The sequence below is a fragment of the Phacochoerus africanus genome, chromosome 8 (genome assembly GCF_016906955.1).
Source record: "Phacochoerus africanus isolate WHEZ1 chromosome 8, ROS_Pafr_v1, whole genome shotgun sequence".
In the NCBI taxonomy this organism is placed as follows: domain Eukaryota; kingdom Metazoa; phylum Chordata; class Mammalia; order Artiodactyla; family Suidae; genus Phacochoerus; species Phacochoerus africanus.
The window spans coordinates 39,644,484-39,664,375 of record NC_062551.1 but is presented as its reverse complement, the minus strand read 5'-3'; the positions used below and the strand labels follow the sequence as shown (position 1 = coordinate 39,664,375).

General features: G+C 56.8%; 1 protein-coding gene across 3 annotated transcripts in view; it reads right to left on the bottom strand.

The window, feature by feature from the left end:
* The window catches only part of VSTM2B (V-set and transmembrane domain containing 2B), a 30,325-nt gene extending 11,344 nt beyond the window's left edge, over positions 1-18,981 (bottom strand). The window contains exons 1-4 of one of the 3 annotated variants that reach the window (XM_047791535.1): positions 18,741-18,981; positions 16,916-17,100; positions 15,928-15,957; positions 14,094-14,568 (exon numbers count right to left, since the gene is read on the bottom strand). In XM_047791535.1, coding sequence (XP_047647491.1) covers positions 14,094-14,568; positions 15,928-15,957; positions 16,916-17,044 — 634 coding nt within the window. In that variant the 5' untranslated portion in view covers positions 17,045-17,100; positions 18,741-18,981. Of the gene's footprint in view, positions 1-14,093; positions 14,569-15,927; positions 15,958-16,915; positions 17,101-17,693; positions 18,383-18,740 lie in introns of those variants that run through there. The other 2 variants (XM_047791534.1, XM_047791536.1) reach the window with 2 other exon arrangements.
* Positions 18,982-19,892: the final 911 nt, after the last annotated feature.

Genomic DNA, 19,892 nt, shown 5'->3' with positions numbered 1-19,892 from the left:
CGGCTCCATCATCCATCCACATGGCTCATCTCATGGCCTCCCATTCACTAGCTGCCCCCTCACTCCCACAGGGCTCCCTCAGACACTGCATCTCCGTGGCCCCATCAGAGGCTCCCTTTGTCCCATGAGTCACATTTCTGTGGGGCTGTGTTTGGGCGGCCACGGCCGTTTACGTTTCCGCCACTGTCTTCTCTGCACCAAGCACCTCTCTACACCCAAACTCATCACCTAGCACCCTGCCCACACCCTGCATTGCGCTCAAAGCATTTGTCGAATGACTGCAGTCTTTCTTAGATGCCCCCAGCGGGTCTGAGCAAGCATGATGCATCAGGCACTGGCCAGAGGCTTTACGTTTGTCATCTCAAACACAAGCTGTATCTTCAAACACAAGCAGGGGCTGGAGGCCCATCACGGGCAGTGACCTGACCTTGTAATGGCCCAAGATCATGTGCACACATCTCCCTCTTTTTTTTTTGTCTTCTTTTGCCATTTCTAGGGCTGCTCCCACGGCATATGGAGGTTCCCAGGCTAGGGGTCTAATCAGAGCTGTAGCCACCGGCCCACGCCAGAGCCACAGCAACTCGGGATCTGAGCCGCATCTGCAACCTACACCCCAGCTCACGGCAATGCCAGATCCCCCAACCCACTGAGCAAGGCCAGGGATCGAACCCACAACCTCATGGTTCCTAGTCAGATTCGTTAACCACTGAGCCACGATGGGAACTCCTGCACACATCTCTTGGTCAAAATTTTCTCAGGGTAGTTTCACCATTTTACCTTCATTTTCCCTTTATTCCAATTTCTTCATTAAATAATTTTTGTTCCACTGTGATGCCACGTGCAGCTTTGTAAACCACTTCAGATTTTTCCCTTAGGAAAAAATAATATGCGTGTGTGTGCATGACATGCACACACACACATATAATGTGTATATTGCATACGATAAAAATATATTTGTATAACTTGTATATTTCGTATAATTTATATATTTATATATTTTTGTCTGTATATACGTATAGTATATATACACTTATATAGATATAGATACAAATATTTGGACTAAATCAGTTGTATTTAAATCTTTTAAAGCAGTAGAAATCCTTTTTCAAGCTGATGATGTTATTGCATTATTTAATATCAATAAGATTGCTTAATATGTAAAACCATTAGAGGCAGAACTGCTCTGATTGAAGCTGGAGATAGGGCTGGGGGCCCAGGGTTCCAAAGAACCAAGCTGGGGAACCATTCATTAGCTAGAGGCTCTTGAGGAGTCCTTTCTGGATCTAAAAGACATGGACTTACGGGTGTCGTATGCCCATTTTACAGATGAGGAAAAGGAGAACTGCCAGGACTTCAAATGAGTGGTCCCTGGCCCTCCTCAAGGCACTGAAGCTCCAGTTAAATCTCACTTGTTCCCTCCATCACCTTTGTGTCCCTTGAGGCCACCCAGATTCCCCAGGTCAGGACAACAGTGGGCACTCAATTAATGCCTGTTCAACGAAGGCCGCTCAGTATGTGGGTCCAGGCCTCAGGCTCCTTGTCCTGCTCAGGAGAGCTGGGTTTGGCCAAGAAAAAGCAGGAATGACAGACCAGAGGCCCAAGGCCAGGGGAGAAGGGCTGCAGGTCCCCGAGGCCAGGCAGCCAGGACACAGCGCCAATCCCTTCCTCTAGATTCCACCTCGCTGACACCCGGGTATTTCTTTCTGTTTCACACTGAGGATCTTTCCTCAGCAGCACAATTTAACCAAAAAGGTTAACACATTTTAATTGCCCAGGGATAGTGCTCTGAAAATTCTATAACATGTGCTCATTAAACAAAATTAGCACAGAGGAGCTGCCCAGGATATGTCACGCATTAAAATATGACTCTGTAGAATAGAATGCATTATGAATTATTGCCCTGTGTATTTTTTGTTACATGAGTCTTTAACATGAATATGGTTATTCATCTCTCCACCCAGAGATCTGATTTTTTAAACGCTTGAAAAAATGTATCTACATTAATTTTTACAGGGATGATAATCATGAAGCCTTGGCCAGGCTGCATCCACTAGAATGCCTGGTGTCCAGCAGATGGAAGGGTCCCCTGCTTCCACCCCTCCCCAGCGAGTGATGGAGGTATCACCTGAAGGATGAGGGGTTCAGGGAGCTGGGAGCTGGGGCTGTGACCACTTACTCTACCCACTTCTTCTGTGGCCCAGATATGGAGCACAGAAGCATGAGCCGGCATGAAATTCTGGAACTAGCCACTGTGCCATGCCACCACCTGGATCTTTCTCTCTGTGGCCTCTTTCCTGGAAGATGTGGATGGAGGGTGCAGAGTTCAGGTATGAGGGATGCCGACCCTGGACACGTGTGTAGCCCCAGCCCCTCTCCTCCTGGAAGGCCCATTTTGCATCTCACATGCACTCATCTTCCCATCTGTGTTTCATCCACATATCCACACATCCTTCTTTTGATCCCCTATTCATCCATCCTTCCACTCAATCACACCTTTCCTTTGACCATCCACTTGTTTTGCCACCCACCCATCCATTCACCCATCTGTCCACCCATCTGTCCTCCCACCCGTCCACCCACCCATCCATCCTCCCATCCACACACCCATCCACCCACCTACCCGTCCACCCACCCACCCATTCACCCACCCATTCATCCACCCATCCATCTGTCCACCTACCCACCCTCCCATTCATCCACCCACCTATCCATCCTCCCATCCATCCATCCATCCACCCATCCATCCAACCATCCATCCATCCATCCATCTATCCGTGACCCATCCATCCAAACTTTTAGTTCAATCCCCTTTATCTCTTGGCTGGATCACTGGCTCTAGAGTGGTCCCCCCACATCCACTCTGCTCCCACCTCTCCATTCTCCACAATAGCAGGCAGGGTGTCATTTCAAAAAGCACCCTGCCCTGCCAGCCACTTGCTCCCCATCCATGCCCTTAGGACAAAGGCAAAGCTCCTACCTCATGGTGTTTGAACCCTGAAGTCCTTTTGACTTAATTAACCCCTTTGCAACTTCCTGCTTTCTCTGCTGCAGCCATACTAACACTTTGTCAGGCCTTTGTATTCCCCTGCTCCCTCTTGCACAGGATCTTTGCACATGCTGTCCCCTCTTCCTGGAAGGCCTTTCTCTCTCTCTTTATCACGCCAATTCTTAATCATCTCCCAGACTCCAGCTTGAATGCCATCTCCTCCAGGACCCTTCTCTGACTGGGTCAGGTTCCCCCATTCTTAGTTCCCACAGCCCATGGGCCCCTCCTTTAGAATGCCAGCAATGGCTGCAAATTTCTTTTTGCCATGTGACTATTTGGTCAATGTCTGTCCCTTCCTCTTCAGGCTCTCAGGACCTTGTAGGTCTTATTCGCATTGTATCCTCAGTGCTCAGCCCAGTTCCTGCATATGAAGAGGCTCAATGGGCATTTTCTGGATGAATGAGGAAATGATTGATGGAACGAACTAGTGCCAGGCCCAATGCCCATGAATGTGGGGTGCTGGGGATAGACGGTGAGAAAGAATTGGGCCTGCCTTCCCACAGCATAAGTCTGGATGGGGTGCCCCTTCGGGGACTGACTCCAGTGCCAGAGGAATGGAAAATGCCTGGGCGCTTCAGTGCTCAGGATGGAGGCGACCCTTAGGCTGCAAGGTCAGGGAAACCTACCCCCTCTGTGAAGTGACCCCTACCACCAGCCCACCCTGGCTCCACCTCTTCTGAGCCCCTCTTGTGTCTCAGCTGAAACCCAAGGGCAGGGGCTGGGTCCACTTGATGCTCTGGGCAGCCCCCTGACCCTTGCTCTGATGCTCTGGGCAGTTCCCTGACCCTTGCCCCGGCCAGACCAGACAGTTAGCCCAGGCCCCCACCCTGGCTCAGAATGAGCCCTGACACCATGTGAGCTCCCTCTCCTCCAGGGTTTATTAGAAATCCTTGCTATGGGCTAAGCAGCATTTGTGTGAGAGTCCATTATAATAAGAGTCACTGTGGAGTTCCCACTTCGATGCAGCAGAAATGAATCTGATTAGGAACCATGAGGTTGCGGGTTCGATCCCTGGCCTCGCTCAGTGGGTTAAGGATCTGGCTTTGCCATAAGCTGTGGTGTAGGTCGCAGGCACGACTCGGATCTGGTATTGCTGTGGCTGTGGCGTAGGTCGTCAGCAACAGCTCCGATTGGACTCCTAGCCTGGGAATCTCCATATGCCATGGATGTGGCCCTAAACAGACAAAAAGACAAAAAGACAAAAAAAAAAAAAGAGTCACTGTAGGGGGACTGACATTGCAGCTGGGCTTTCCTGGCTTAAAGAAAACTGAGACTTCCCGAGGAGAGCGGATGGGGAGGATGGGAGGATGAAGAGCGGGCTGCATGCAGGGGCCAGGGGGCAGCAGAGGGAAGGGCTCTCTCCTTTGGCAACATCCGTCTTTTATTTATTTTTTTATTATTATTATTATTTTTTGTCTTTTTGCCATTTCTTGGGCCACTCCCGCGGTATATGGAGGTTCCCAGGCTAGGGGTCGAATCGGAGCTGTAGCTGCCAGCCTATGCCAGAGCCACAGCAACGCGGGATCCGAGCCACGTCTGCAACCTACACCACAGATCACGGCAACGCCGGATCGTTAACCCACTGAGCAAGGGCAGGGACCGAACCTGCAATCTCATGGTTCCTAGTCGGATTCGTTAACCATTGTGCCTCGACGGGAACTCCAACATCTGTCTTTTAAAGGTGGGAGGACCTTCTCAGCGAGCCTGCAGTGGCCTCTTCGTGCTGGATGGGGGCGGGAGGGAGGCTCATGTGGGACCTGGAGGGTCCTGGCCCTCTGGCCCTGCATGCAGCCGCTCTTTATCCTCCCTCTGCCCGCTGGTCCCTGGGTGCCAAGCAGCACCTTTATTGGCAGTCATCAGGCTAAGAGAGCCACAGTGACAACAGCTGGGCAGGTGTGAATACGAAAGGCAAGATGCTGGAGCCCATGGAAGACAGTGCAGGCCCGATCCTGTAACAGTGGCCTGGCCCCATCCCCTGCCATGCCAACCCAGCTTCCCACACACGTGGCTCCATCCTTTCCAATCCAGGCCACCCTGGAGGCTCTTTGGCTGCTTGACTGTCACTAGGGGGCCTTGGTCCTTCTGCTCCCTTGTGCTGTGCTGCACACACGAGCCTCTCCTCAGAATGTGACTTCCTTGTCAGCCCACCTCCTCCCCTGACAGCGGCCTCCCTGCGGAGGGCAGCCTATACAACAGCGAAGCAAGACCAGGCACTACCCGGGTGCAGAGCCGGGCCCACGTGTGCAGGTGCAGGTGCACAGCCGCGGTGGTGCGAGGTGCGGTGGGAACCGCAGTGAACCTTGCTCACCCAGGAGCTCCTGATGCATGGACCACAGCTGCGACCAGACAAGGAGAAGGACATGGCACCACCCCCATGTCCTATCCTCCCCCCTCCACATGGCACCAAGAGAGAAAGGATAAAAATAGCACCTCCCCGAGCCATTTGCAATCTGAGGGCGCTTGCTGCTCTACATCGCCATCCGCTCCTTCCCTCACCTTTAGCCCCATTGGGCTCACAGCCTGAGGGAGACAAGTCTCAGAGCAAAGTCTTAGACAGCAGCACCCCGTCCAGCCCCCAGACCTCAGGAAATGACCCTGGGCAGTCAGTGCCATTCCCACTAATGGGGCTTTTTTTTTTTTTTTTTTGGTCTTTTTGCCTTTTCTAGGGCTGCACCTACGGCACATGGAGGTTCCCAGGCTAGGGGTCTCATTGGCGCTGCAGCCACGGGCCTACATACCCTGCAGCCACAGCAACGCCAGATCTGAGCCGCATCTGCAACCCACACCACAGCTCACAGCAACGCCAGATCCTTAACCCACTGAGCGAGGCCAGGGATGGAACCCCCAGCCTCATGGTTCCTAGTCAGATTTGTTAACCACTGCACCACGACGGGAACTCCAAGTGGTGCCATCTTTTAGCTGCCGGGCCTTGTGTGAAACTCTACTCTTTCTGTGGATTTTCTCCTCCGATCCCATCCCTCACTCTCTGGCCCGGGCACTGGTGCATCCAGATGATAAGAGTCGTGGGAACCTGCACGAGGTGGTAGCAGGAAGCAACCGGTCAGGATTCGAATGGGAGAGGAACATGAGAAGCAGAGTACTTAGGAAGGGTGAGAAAATGCAGCCCAGACGCCGACTGCTGGGTGGTGGGCGCTCCATCAGGCCCAGCAATGGGGAGATTTGCTGGCATTCAAACGCTGGCTTGCCTACTAGCTGGTGAGAGCTGAATGATAAGAAACATCTGAAATGTCAGGAGGGAGAATAAAATGGTTGGAAAAGGGACGAGTAAAACATCCTCCCGAACTGGGATCAGCCCTTTCTCGAGTTTGTTTTGTCTCCTCCACCAGCTCCTTTAAGAGAGGACTGGTCTTGCCTCGGCCCTGACTGACCACAGCAAGACTGCCTATGGCCTTGACCCTTCACGGGTGCTGGGCGTTCAGCTGGGTGCACTCAGGACAGCTGGCCTTTACGGATATGAGTGGTCTGTCCCCCTTCCAGCAGGGTGGTCACTTCTGAGCTGGATGGAGCAGAGCCCATGGGTGTGAGTGAGCAGGTGAATGGTGGCCCTCCCAAAAAAACCCACTCTCCTTGAACCATAAAAACAGTAGCCAGTCCAAAGTAGCTTTGATATTTCAGCCTGGAGAGCAGTAATCATGGAGCGGAACAACCAATACTTTCCAGAAATAGCCTCACCCAGGACTGCTGACGCAGGGACAAGGCTTCACAGCCTTCCCTTGGCAGCGCTGTCTCATGGAGGGTGTGGTGGGATAGGGGGCCCGAGCATGGTACAGGCCTCAGGCCCTTGCCGCTTGCTCTGCAGGCCCCCTCCATGCTCTCTGCTCAATGGTAGCTAAAGGCAGCTGAACCCCAATGCACAGGAGGCCAAATGGGGTAATGCATCTTGTATTTATAGCACACCTGCCCTGAGAACACCAAAGCCACCGACCAGCAGACTGTTTTTGCCAGAAGAACCAAGCCAGAGAAGAAGGTTTGTCACCCTTCTTAGGGAAAAGGTAGGGCTCAGCAGCTGAGGGTCTGGGTCTGTTTGCCTGTCATCTTAAACTTTCTTGCAGCCCTTACGTAAGACAAAGTGAAGCTTCTCAACGGCTTTGGATGTGAGTTTCCAAGAGATGCATGCTAACAGTCAGCAAAGCATGGGGGAGTAGGAAGGATGATACTTTCTCCCCCCTGTGCTGCAAAGGTATCTTAAAGCCAAGCCAGCATCTCCCGTACAGCTTAAGGGGTTTAGCCCACAGTCGAGCCCTTGTCTCTGTCCACATGGGGCAGAAGTAATCAATATCGTATTACAAAAGCACTTGACCTCATTTATTCCCATGGATGCTTGGGGAATCCTTAATATGCAGAGCTTGAAAAATGTGCGCCTGGCGTATTTAATGAGACGCTCCTTGGTGGGTTCAGCTGCTGGTGACATTTAGAAAGCCTGGCTCTCTGCTCCTCCCGTGGGGCTGCCACCCCAGCTGGGAAAGGGTCTGGGCTCCAGGGAGGGGCCTGTTTGAGGACGTGGGGCAGGCGGCGTCACAGGGAACTGCAGAAAGGAAGGACACCAGTGAGGGGCACGCGTGGCATACACCAGGTGCTCTGTGGAAGGCGCGGGTAATTCTTTCTCATTATCACAATCCCTAATGCAGCTGTTTCATCCTTCATTTGGGGTCTCCCTGATGCTGAGAGAAAGGGTGCGTGGTGAGCCAACTCACTGCTTGGTGGTGGACAGAGGCCCTTCTGTTTGGTGGGACTTTCTCAATCCATGGGGCACAGGGGTGGGCAGGAAAGGCGAGGCCTCCAGAAACTTCCCCGGGACTCACCTAAGCAGGAGGACAAAGCCCCAGGTGCCTCATTCAAGCCTAAAGCCCCACACTGCCTACAGGAGACCTCCTCTGCCTCGGTGGGGTTGGGGGCTTTCCCCCTTGGGACTCCCGCTGACACCGACCTTTGCGCTGCAGCCCCCCGGGTGCACTTGATGGCCCGAACCACGTCTGTGGTGCCATCACTGGTTGCTGCTCATGGCTACCATGCGACTGGCTGATGAGGATGCGGATGCCATGCAGTCGATAATCACACACATCTGCCACCGATGCGGGTGTCTGCTGCCAGCTGTGAGGCTCAGCCTTGTCCTTTATGAAACCCTTTGATCTTTCTCTTTCACGATGCGCAGAGAGCCTCACCCTCCCGTCTCTGGTCTGGGACATCTCTGACTAGATGTACTTCCTCTTTAATTATGATCCTCGTGTCACACCAGCAATTGAGGAAAGAGGGCGTTGTTTGTTTAAGGGGAGGGCTTTCGGGCCCCTGCGGGTCTAGGGAGAGGAAAGACCAGGTGACTGCCGCCTGGCTCTGCCAGCCTGGTTGGAGACTCTGCCCACTGCATGGAGATTCTCCCTGGGCTCACGGGCACCATTTCCACCTGATTTGTCATCCCCCAGGGGCATGGGTGGAAAGTGAGTGCCTTCACCTTGTCCATAGCCCCCTTTGGTCATGGTTTATGGTTGCCATGGCAACACCCAAGGATGCTCCCCTTGATGGCTCCCAGTAATAACAGTTTCTCTAAAGCCGTCACACCTATGGCCTTGGCTGTCTTTCTCTCATTATTAATTGAAATATTGAGAGCCAGTTTTCTGTGCGGGCACCAGGCAGCAGTTTGCCACGACCAGCCGGCTCTCCATAGGGGCCAGGGCAGCTTTTCTTGGAGCCAGAGCCCCGAGGCTAATTAGAGGTTCACATGCCACAGATCTGATCCCCAGGTCTCTACAGAGGGGAACCTCTTGCCAACATACAAGCCATTCAGTTGCAAACTGTATTCTATTGAGGCCACACTTGTCTTCACCATGGCACCTTTCCAGTTAGAAGGGTTGGTCTGGAAGACACTTCGTTTTGTTTTTTCTCTTTCTTGCTTGCTCTCTCTCTCTTTTTTTTTTTTTTCTGGAAATGGCAAACAGCAACAAAGTGTTCATGAAAACTAGGTCAGTGTTCAGATTAATTAGGAGCCAGATTTATGAACATGGCTAAGAAAAAGCCTGGTCTCCTGTGCAGTTTTGCTGGGCTAATCTAGCCTGTGTTATTTTTAAGCACAAATATCAAAATGTCTCTTGACAAATGAGACGTGAAATGAATGAGTTTTTGCACATCAACTTTTCAGTGCAAATATGTATTTGGCTACGTTGGGCACACACAGGGCACAGGAAGGCCTTTCTGGCTGGGCTCTGTAGGAGTTAAAGGATGAAGTTTTGAGTAAGTCCCCTCACTCCTTTCCTGGCATTACCAAAACAGCTCACTGAAAACACAGAGCGGTGTTTGTCGGGGACTTCTGATTTCTCCCAGGAGCAATCACTTGATGGGTGGCTGTCTGAGGAGGTGAGCTGGGACCATCTCTGAGGCTGCTGATCCAAAACAGCCAGTGCTAAGCCGCTGGGGCCTTAGAGGGCCTCTTCCATCAGAAGCTCAGCTCTGGGTTTGTCCTGCAGTTGGAGCGGGGTAGAATTCATCTCCCTCCCTTGAGAGCTGGGTTATTCCCTTTATCCCCCCAGATCCACCCTCCCCCGCTCTCCACTCTGCTCTGAGTCCCTGGAGGCTGGCTGGTGTAGGCTGCATCACCCAGGCACCCAGCTCCATCAGCTCCCAGGAGGGTTTGGCCCATGGGAGGCCCTGGCGAGGGCTAGAGGGCAGGAGGAGATCAAAGCCCTTGCTGGGCCACTATGGGTCCAGTGTGCTCCTTTCCCAAGGCCTCAGCTCTTTGCAGTGAGACCTCTGCCCAGCTAGCCTCTCTCCAGGTTCAAGTTCGGGTTCTGCTAATTGTTCCCTCCCTTGCTTCTTCAGGCCAAAGGTGCTAATGGCTCCCACTAGCCCTGGGGGCTGGTTCTCATCATTGGCTGCCCTATCTGTTGCACACTTTAAAAAATACTCTCATCGGAGTTCCCATCGTGGTGCAGCGGAAACAAATCCAACTAAGAACCATGAGGTTGTGGGTTCGATCCCTGACCTTGCTCAGTGGGTTAAGGATCCTGCGTTGCCGTGAGCTGCGGTGGAGTTCGCAGACTGGCTCGGATCTGCTGTTTCTGTGGCTGTGGTGTAGGCCAGCAGCTACAGCTCTGATTAGACCCCTAGCCTGGGAACCTCCATGTGCCGTGAGGGCGGCCCTAAAAAGACAAAAAAAAAAAAAAATCTCATCGCCTCTCTTCCATGACCCTGTTTGAATGTGCCATCTGCTTCCCCAGCACCCTCACTGCTACACTCTGCAAACATCCATGCCTGGTAACCTAGTGGCAACAGTCCTTCCTCATCCCCTTCTCTCTAAGCTGCAGAGATCTGTGGGGCAGGGGTGGGTGTGGGGTTGGGCAAGCCTGAGGTTATCATCTGGCGCTCCTTCTCTGACTTGTGCTGCTAGTAGCTCTGAGTGACAGCTGGCCTGCTGCAGTCCAGTGAGGCTCCGCAGGACCAAGCCCTGCTCAATGACACAACCCTACAGAACGGTTCCTAATGTCTATGACTCAACACTCAGTCTGCAGTCTTCATTCAACCAACAGCTCATAGCCTCAGTGGGGTGGCCTTGGTGGGGGGGGGGGGGGAGGGGGGGAGATTGGCCACTTAATTAAGATGGCATAAGAGTTCCCATTGTGGCTCAGCAGGAATGAACCGACTAGTATCCATGAGGATGCAGGTTCGATCCCTGGCCTTGCTTAGTGGGTTAAGGATCCGACGTTGCCGTGAGCTGGGGTGTAGGTCGCAGACACGGCTTGGATCCCGCATGGCTGTGGCTATAGTGTAGGCCGGCAGCTGTAGCTCCGATTAGACCCCTAGCTTGGAAACTTCTATATGACGCAGGTTTGGCCCTAAAAAGCAAAAAGCAGACATGGATCTCTCCTTGGGATCAAGCCACTCGGGTATGTTTGTGGGTCCTCTAACCCACTTCTCCGTGCCCAGGGTAGGACACAGAGGGGCCCATAGCACAGTGATTCTCCCAAGAGCTTCACCCAGAGAGTGGAGGACCCAGGCCTTCTGAGACGACCTCCCAGCTGAAGGCCCACCTTCCTGGCTCTCCAAACAGGAGGTGGAGAGAAATTCAGGGCTCCTTCTGAGATGTATCTGAATGGTTCAGGAGCTAGCAAGGGTTTTGGGGTGAGAGACCTTAGGGGCCACCATACCCCATCTTAGTTGCACTGCCCTGTCAGCTGGTTGTATTTTCTGGAGGGAAATGAACACTATTTCCCACTGCAAGGAGGGCAGAGGAATCCCCCGCCTGGGCTGCTACCCTGCCTATTATGTGGGCATTAATAGGCTGCCCTGTAGTTGGCAGGTGCCCAAGGCCCCACCTGCTGGGAGGCCCTGGCACTGTGCCAACAGAACTGAGCTGACCTGAGGCCCTCCAGATCTTCTAGAAAGAAGAGCACTGTCCATGCTACCTTCCATGGAGCCTCCTTGTGGTCAAACCAAGAGATTGGCCATCTGACCTACCATGCCAGGCATAGTCAGGTCAGCCTCAGTCAGGCTCTGGCCAGGGGGAGAGGGAGAAGCAAGCAGGAGAGAGCACGTGACCTTGGCTTCGTTACCATTTTTGTGAGCACTATCAAGTTCATTCTCAAAGCTCTCTTTTCACATAGTGCTCCCTGACCAAAGACTTCATTTTTTTATTACTTTATTTTATTTTTTTGGTCTTTTTGTGTTTTCTTGAGCCGCTCCCACTGCATATGGGGGTTCCCAGGCTAGGGGTCCAATTGCAGCTGTAGCCGCCGGCCTACACCACAGCCACAGCAACACGGGATCGGAGCCACGTCTGCGACCCACACCACAGCTCACGGCAACGCCAGATCCTTAACCCACGGAGCAAGGCCAGGGATCAAACCCGCAACCTCAAGGTTCCTAGTCGGAGTCGTTAACCACTGCGCCACGACGGGAACTCCTGACCAAAGACTTTAAATGGTCGCCTTTGCTCCATCTGTCATTCCAGGCCCTCCACGGTTTGGCCTCCAACCCCTGGTCACTCAGCTTCATCTCTCTCATCCCCCATCCTCTTCTGCCAGAGCAGAAGAGGATCCTCAACCCACTGAGCAAGGGCAGGGACCGAACCCGCAACCTCATGGTTCCTAGTTGGATTCATTAACCACTGCGCCATGATGGGAACTCCCAGCAATTTCCATCCTAAGTTCTCACTGAGGTCAGGGATTACTGAAATAGTTCTGAAAAAATACGTCCAGTGATGTCAAATTTTCCACTTCTAGACCTAGCCTTTAAAAACTCCCCTCGCCATTCTCCATATCAGCGTTTCTCTATTAAGCCCTACCAAAATGATCTGACTATTTTCTCAATCGTCCAAGCCCCATTCTAAATGCATCAGAAAGGAGTCAATTCATCACATGTCACATGTGCCTCAGAGCCATAGCGCTTGGTTCACTCGGGGAACAGGGTTGAGAAGGGCTGCTTTCATTCTCTCTTCTCTTGTCTATGGGTCTATGTTGATGCCTAGAGTGACCTTAGAAGGCACTTATTGAAGATGGTAGAGTTTCTGTCATCCTGAGTCCCTGAATGACTGCACGGAACGGAGCCCCCCCCGCCCCCACCCCCCCCCCCCGTGCATGATATAAAATCAGAAACAATACTTTGCATTGTGTTAATACGCCTCTGGCATTTAGGAGTTTTTCACAGCAAGTGGTATTATCTTTAACATGGGGAAAGTTCCAAATCAGATGGGAGGTTTGGGGCGGGGCCCTCCACAGGGTCTCAGCGGACTGACCTTCCCCCACAGCCTGGGGGATCCTAAGAGGAATGAGGACTCCAGATCCAGCCAGGGGCCTGAGCCACATGGAGAAGCTCCCGCAGGGAGTACAACTGCGTAAGAAACAATTGAACTGATGTGGAAGACAAACTGGCAGGGTCTCAACTGTTTGAAGGCTTTAGAATCAGCCAGGGAGGGAGGCTAGGATGCCTGTCTCCTTGGATTCAGCAGCAGAGTCCTGCATCCTTAGCATGCTCTGATGCTGATGGCAGGTGGTCTGTGCTCTGAGAACCATGAGAGTAGGGCATGACAGTGTGCTCCACGCTGCCCCCATGCCCCCAAGGTTTATATATGATGGTCCCAGGGCCCAGGCTCCAGGTGCTGCAAGGCCCATAGGGATGCTCTCTATGCATCAAATAAGACGTGCCTCAAATCAGATACAGAGAATGAGCACTGGAGCTGAGCTCACCTCCGAGGCCTATCTTTGAGTGGCTGTTGGGGATGAAGGATAGTTTGGAAGGAGGGACACCTTGGGCAGTGGGCCCTTCCACCCTCCATAAACGGCCGCCATTGCTAAGCAGCCCCTCCTGCTCCAGAGTTGCCCGCCCTGCCCTGCAGTCCATCCATTGTCCTGATCTTCTGTTCTCTGGCCCCCTTCTGCCTTCTCCTCCTCCCCCACCCCCAGCCCTCTCAGCTCCCTAGGAAAGCAGGCCGGAACCTTTGGGTGCCCTCCTCACCACCGCAGGGCTCCATCCTCACCCCCTTTCCTCTCCACGAGGATCCAGAGGAGACTGGAGTGGTGATTTACAGCAGAACCTGTGCCTGGTACCTGCACGGACATAGCCAAGGAGAGCAGACACTGCACAGCCAGGCCCACCCCTGCAGGCTTGGACAGAGACTCGCTGTTTGGTTCAGTCAAGCAGCATCCAGACATCGAGGCGTGAGTTATAACCACCTCTTCTCATACTAGACTCCTGCCCACTCTTTAGGGCTTAAGGGCTCCAGGAGAAAAGCAGGCCCCCCAGGGTTGAAGTGCAGCCCCCAGGGTTCAATTCTCCAAACTTAAAGGATGGGTCCCCTCACTCCAGCCCTGTCAACTGCAAGTCGCTGGCTAGGCAGCCCCCAGTCATAAATACAAGTCGTGAATGCTTCAAGCCACCAACAATAAAGACAGGAGAACAGCAGGGAGGGAGCAGAAGTGAGGCTGCGGAAAACACGCCCTGGGCGCACCCCGATTAACTACCACCAACTCTGCATCCGCAAACAACCCGAGTGCGGCCGCCCCTCTGGCCAGAGCCACCCCCACGCGAGCCACCCCCTTACCTGAGCCGTGCCTCTGGCGCAGAAGGACCGCCTCGCGGGGTGGCGGCGACGCTGAAGAAGCAGCAGCAGCGGCCGCGACAGTGGTGGTGGCTGCGTGGGCCGCGGAGGCGGCGGCGGCGGCCTCGGGGATTCCGGACCGCGGGGCCGCGGGAGGGCTCCCTGGAGGTGGGCTTTTGTCGCCGCGGTCGGGCTCGGAGGTGGCTCGGCCCGAGGCGCCGACGTTGGTGGCGCTGGCGGCGCTGGCGGGGCCGTGGCGACGTGGGCCGCTGCTCTGGATGTGGGACACGGCCTCCGCGGCCTGCATGTTGGGCGGCGCGAAGCGCGAGAGCACGCGCAGCAGCGCTTGGGCCTTGTGTTCCTGCGTGTCGTCGTCGCTGTAGTCCGACACGCGGCACTCGTACACGCCCTCGTCCTGCCGCCGAACGGCCGACAGTCGCAGCCGGTGCGAGATGTCATTGCCCTGGACGCGCACGGTCTGCAAGAGAGAAGGCGCTGGGGTCAGAGACCGAGATGGGCAGGCCCGCCACCGGCGCTCCCGGACAGCGAGGTGCAGCCTCGCTCAGCCCGGCGCCCAGCCCAGCCACCCCCCGCCCCAAGGCCACAGCACCCCAACACTTTTCAGACCCAGCTTTGCCCAGCATCAGGATTCAGTTTTCCTTACTGCCCTGTCTCCGCAGTGGCATGGGGCTCCCAACTCTGGGTGGACCCTGAGAGGGCCCTGTCCATTGCATCCTGTCTCCAGCTCCCCTGCACCTTAACTAACTGCCCCAGGTTGCACCCCGTGCTCTCATAAACCCACCTTCCAGTCTTCCATTGCTTTCCCCTCTGAGCCACAGAACCCACCCCTCCTTCTGGAGAAACCTCAGGCTCCGCCTCTAAACGCTAACCATCCATGTTTTCCCCCAGGAACCGGCTCCATCTGGCACATCCGCTCTGAGGCTTGGCCTTCAGGCCGGGCCTCCACGTCTTCTCGCCCTATTATGTCCCCTTATTCTAGAATGCGGAGGGCTGGGGAGCGTCCAAAGGAAAGACGCCCTGCCCTCCCAGGGCACATATATACCTGTTCCCAGCTCTAGCCCTTCGCAGCTAACCCTCCGCCCGCCCAAGGAGGCAGGCCACGCAGGGGGCTGCTGCCCGACCCCCTGGGTCCCTGCCACTTAGGACCCTGCTTCTCCCCCCCCGCAGCCTGAAGCTCCGGACAAAGCCCACCTCCTTGCCGCCTGGTGGAGATGATGGGGAGCAACCGTTCTGCGGTCCTCCCCAAACTCCCAGGGAACCCTCATCTCTGAACTGAGCATAAAAGGAGGTCCTGATCGGTTCTGGTTATTTCATGCTCCAGCTCGGAAAGCTTGGGTGCATCTCCTCCTTAACCCTGGCCAGACTGCCGCCGCCCCCACCCCCACCCCCCAACTCCCAGACAGCTCACAAAACCTAGCACCGCGACCTGCAACCCAGGCCGAGGAGAAGGCTGCGGCAGAATGCGCCGCCTGGGCGTGGGGGTGTGTGCGGGGCGGGGGTGGAAACCCGATCCTGAGCATCCGTCGCGGCTAAGGCAACGAGCCTGAACGCGCCGTACGGACGATGGAGAGTTTTACAGGTGAGCGTACAGCGGAGGAAAGAGATTCAGGCCTAGGACCCTTGATTTACACAAAAGAGAACCTGATCCGCTATCGGCGACAGATGGCGCCCCGACACGCCAAGCAGCCCACAATGCCAGGCTGCGAGCTGGGCCCTAAACCGCACGGCCGCTGAGCCTTTCTAAAAGGGAGGAAGCTGCGGGGCGCAAAGCGGCCAGAAGGGGTCTCCCGCGGCCCGCGCTGGGCTCCACACTTACGCTGATTTTAGTTGCATCCTTATTTGTTACCTAAAATGCAAAGAGGGAGAGAGAGACATTAGGCTGTCGGCCTTCAGGCTCAGGGAACTCAGATGCGCCTCCCGCAAGAAGACCCTCCGCAGGCGGGCTGAGTCTCGAAACCGCTCCTGATGTGGCCATGGCTGAGGGCAAGAAGGACATCGGGATTTTCAGGAGTTTTACACAGAAGGAAGCAGGGCTTGGAGCTAGCATGGCGACCGGCCAAGGAGGGGCTACCCTAGCACACCTGCCAGCTAAAGAGGGGAGGCTGGATTGCCACTGGGGTGGGAAGAAAGGCCCATTTCCCTCCCGCCGGCGCATCCTCACTCCCTACGGTATTTCTTTAAATCCCTTGAAAAACTGGCTGGAGGGGCCGGTGTATCCGGACAGGACCCTGTGGGAGACGTGAGCAGTAACTCAGGGTGGGACTCTGGGTAGAGGGTGGGTAGGCTGTGGTGGTGGTGGTGGTGGTGGTGGTGGTGGTGTGTGTGTAGTAAGCCTGAGCTAGAGACTGGTATAAGAGGCAGATGGGCAGTGGAGGAAGTCCCTTTGATCCTGTGGATTTGGAGGTAACCTGTACATCGTGCTCTGCGGGTGTCTGGAACCCAGCCCAGAGAAGCTTAACTCCTTGGACCTGTGCCCTGGGGGCCTCAGAATAGCAGAGGGCAGGGAAAGTCCGGCCCCAGCAAGCCGTCTTCTTTCAACACCCAGCACCCCTCAGCCTCTGGGTCCGCAGCCACCAAGAGCAGGCGGACTGGATAAGGCGGTGGAGTTCCGGAGGTTTCCGGGAAAGGACATGAATGAACAGGATCTTGGGGGTAACCAGTGCTGTTGTTGAAAGTGCTGTGGGTATGGAGAAGGTAGGAAATGGGTGGCACCACAGGGCGGCGCTCTGCCTTCCTCGCCAGAGTTACCCCTGCCGCCCCGGGTTGAGCCAAGCGAGCTCGGCGTCGCGTGGGCGGCCGGTTACCTTGCTACGGGCGCCGGGCACGCTGAGCGCCAGCTCGTGCAGCAGCTCCCGGGGCGGCTCCTTGAGGTACCACCACTGAATCTCCAGCGAATACGAGGTGGCTCCACTAGCCCGGAACGCGCAGGGCATTTCGATATCGTCTCCCTCCCGTACTGTCACATCTTTGGGGACTTCGGTAAATGTAGCTGGGGGCGGGGGAAGAGAGAGGCGTGACCAGCTGTAGGGCGGGGGGCTGGGGCAACCCAAGGCGAGATGTTGGGTCCCCGGCTCGCTGGCCTTGTCCCCCGCCCCCTCCCCCCACCCCGCATCCCCCCCCCCCACCGCCCCCGCCCCAAGCTACTCGAAGGGCCCAGGCGCTGGCAAAGTTCTGTCGAGCAGCTGCCCGGCCTCAGCAGAGACCCGCTACCGCTGCAGGCTGCTTCCCTCTGGATCGGGCGGGGCAGCAGGGGCGGCTTACGCTTCTCCCTCGCGCCTGGCCGCACTACCAGAGCCAGGCTGGGGCGCGCCAACTCCCGTGCCCCGCAGGCCGCCGGTCCGCAGTCAGAGCCCCGGTCTGGCTCCGAATGATTCGGCCGCGGGAGCCACGAATGCGGCGACCCTTCGCCGCTCTCCACCCCCTACCCCTCAGGGCCAGGGCTGCAAACCGGGATTGCTGGAGACCCGAAGCCTTCTGTTTCTTTTTCTCCTCCTCCTCCGCGGCGACCGGGGCAAGCTGGCTCTGGCGGCCCCGGCAAGGACCTCCCCGAGCCCCCCGCGGCAGAAAAGTTCCCGCGCTCACCGTCGGCCACGAAGAGCAGCAGGGCGTGCAACAACAACGGCGGCAGGTATCCGAGGGCGCCGAGCCGGTTCCTCTGTTCCATCTCCCGCAGGGGGCGCGGCGGCGGCGGTGGCCCGGGCGCGGAGAGGCGGCTGTGGCGGCAGCGCGGGCTCGGATCCGGCTCGGGCTCGGGCTAGGACGCCTCGGAGCCTGCCATGGCCCCGCGCGGCGCCCCCTCCCCCGGCCGCCGGCGGCCGCCAATCAGCCCAGCTCCCTAGCTGGCTTGCCCGGCGCGGCTCCGGCGGGGGGCGCTGCAAGGGGGGCGCGGAACCCTAGGTCCCGCCGGGAGGCTACTGGCGATCGGTCCGTGCCGTCCTCTGTCCGGTCGTCCACTGGACGATGGGGACCCGCAGTTCAGTCTCTGCCCGGCGGGCCGGTCAGGGGCTGGGCCGCGCCGGGACCCATCCCTGGCCAAGAGACTGCGCGCCTCAGGGCCGTGAGCTTCTGCCTCCCGGTCTTCTGGTTCGGCTTCCGACTGCCACCTACTCCGCCTGCCTCCCAGCTCTCCCGCCGCCGCCTCCGCGGGTTTCTCCGCGGCTCTTTCCGCAAGGCGAGTGGGCGCTTAGCTGCGGCGCGCAGACCTGGAGTCCGACCCAGCACAGCGCGGGGAGAGCGGGTCCGGCGTGGCGGACCCACAGCCGGAGAGAGGCGGGAGAGGGGGAGGGGAAGGGAAGAGGGAGGGGGCGGTCAGTGGCTGGGCACTGTGCCGCCTCCGCCGCTGCATCACCCCCGCCCTCCTTCCCCTCCCTTCCCCTCCCGTCTTCTTGCACAGCCGGCACCGCCCCCGCCCCGGAGCGCCCCCCACCTCCCCCCAACCCCCGTAGCTTGGAGGGACTACAGTCTCTCCGGCTGGCGTGCAGCCCCGCCCGCACCCGCTGTGGCTGGGGGTCCTCCCACCCAAACTCTCCCTGGCTTCTTCCCACTCTCCATCGCCCGAGACGGCCGCTGGTCCCTGCGCCCCGCATGTCCCGAGGCCCTCACCGCAGACCCCCGCCCTCAACTTCTTACCCCAGTTTGGGCAAAAGGCTGCACCGCTCTTTGTCCCAGGCCCAAGCCATGGTGGGTGGGTGGGCGCCGTGGGCCGGGGAGAAGGGCGGAGCGCTGTGCTGGGCCAGGGACGAGGCTGGGTGACGGCGGCAACGCCGGGAGTCTGCAGTGTGCGGGAGAGAAGTAAGCGCAGAGCGCCCGGCGAGCAGGTGCCTGTGGCGCGGAGAGCGCAAGAGCGAGCCAGCGAGCAGCAGCCGTGAGTGACGGCAGAGGCGGCGGGGGTGGGGTGGGGTGGGGTGGGGAGCGCCCGGCACGACTCAAGGCCCTGGAGGTTTCCGGGCGGGGCTGGGGTTCCTGCACCTTGATCTCTGGCCCTTGAGTCCCCACTTGCTCTTCGCGGGTCGCCGCCCTCGCTTTACCCGGTGCAAGGGGGGAATCCCGAAGAGGCGGGAGGCAGAGGTCGGGTCCACAGCCGTGTTCCAGAGCCCATCCCCCGGCTCCGCATCCTCCGCATCCCAGTACCTCCCACAGCCCTTACCCGGAGCCTTCTCCTGTCACAGCCCTTTGGGGGAGTGCAGTCTGGTCCCCAGAGGGAAATGAGGGGCGCGCAGTTGTAGTACGTTTGGGCAAGTCTCACACCTCGGCTTGGCTCTCTTTTGCTTCCCTTCTCAGTGGGAGACCCCAGTCAATGGATTTCAGTATCTCTGTCCCCATCTCCCGGTCCTAATCTCTTAACTTGGGGTTGGGGTGAGAGGATCCCTTCCGATTCCCTCGCTGCTATCCTTGCTCGCTAGCCTCCTCGGAGGCTCCACCAGAGGGTTCCCCAAGAGCTAGAGAGCAGGAAAACAAACAACAGGGCAGATACTTCTCAGCAGCTGACCTGGTCCAGTATGCCCAGGACAGAAGAGGTCTCAGGCCCTTTCTAAGCAATGGCCTTACCAGTAGGGTGCCCTGGGCAGGGCCAGGTACCCCTCCTGGGCCTGAGTTGCAGCATCCTCATCTGTGGCCAGGGTGTCATTCCTATTCCCTCAGGCCACACCATTGCTGTCTACTGAGCCCATGTTTGCCAAGGTCTCTGGCCAGGAGAAGAGGACTTTCAAGGGCCTTCCTCTTCTTCCTATAGTTTCTCTCCAGGTGCCCCAAAGAGGCAGTTGACAGCTGCCCTCCTCTTTT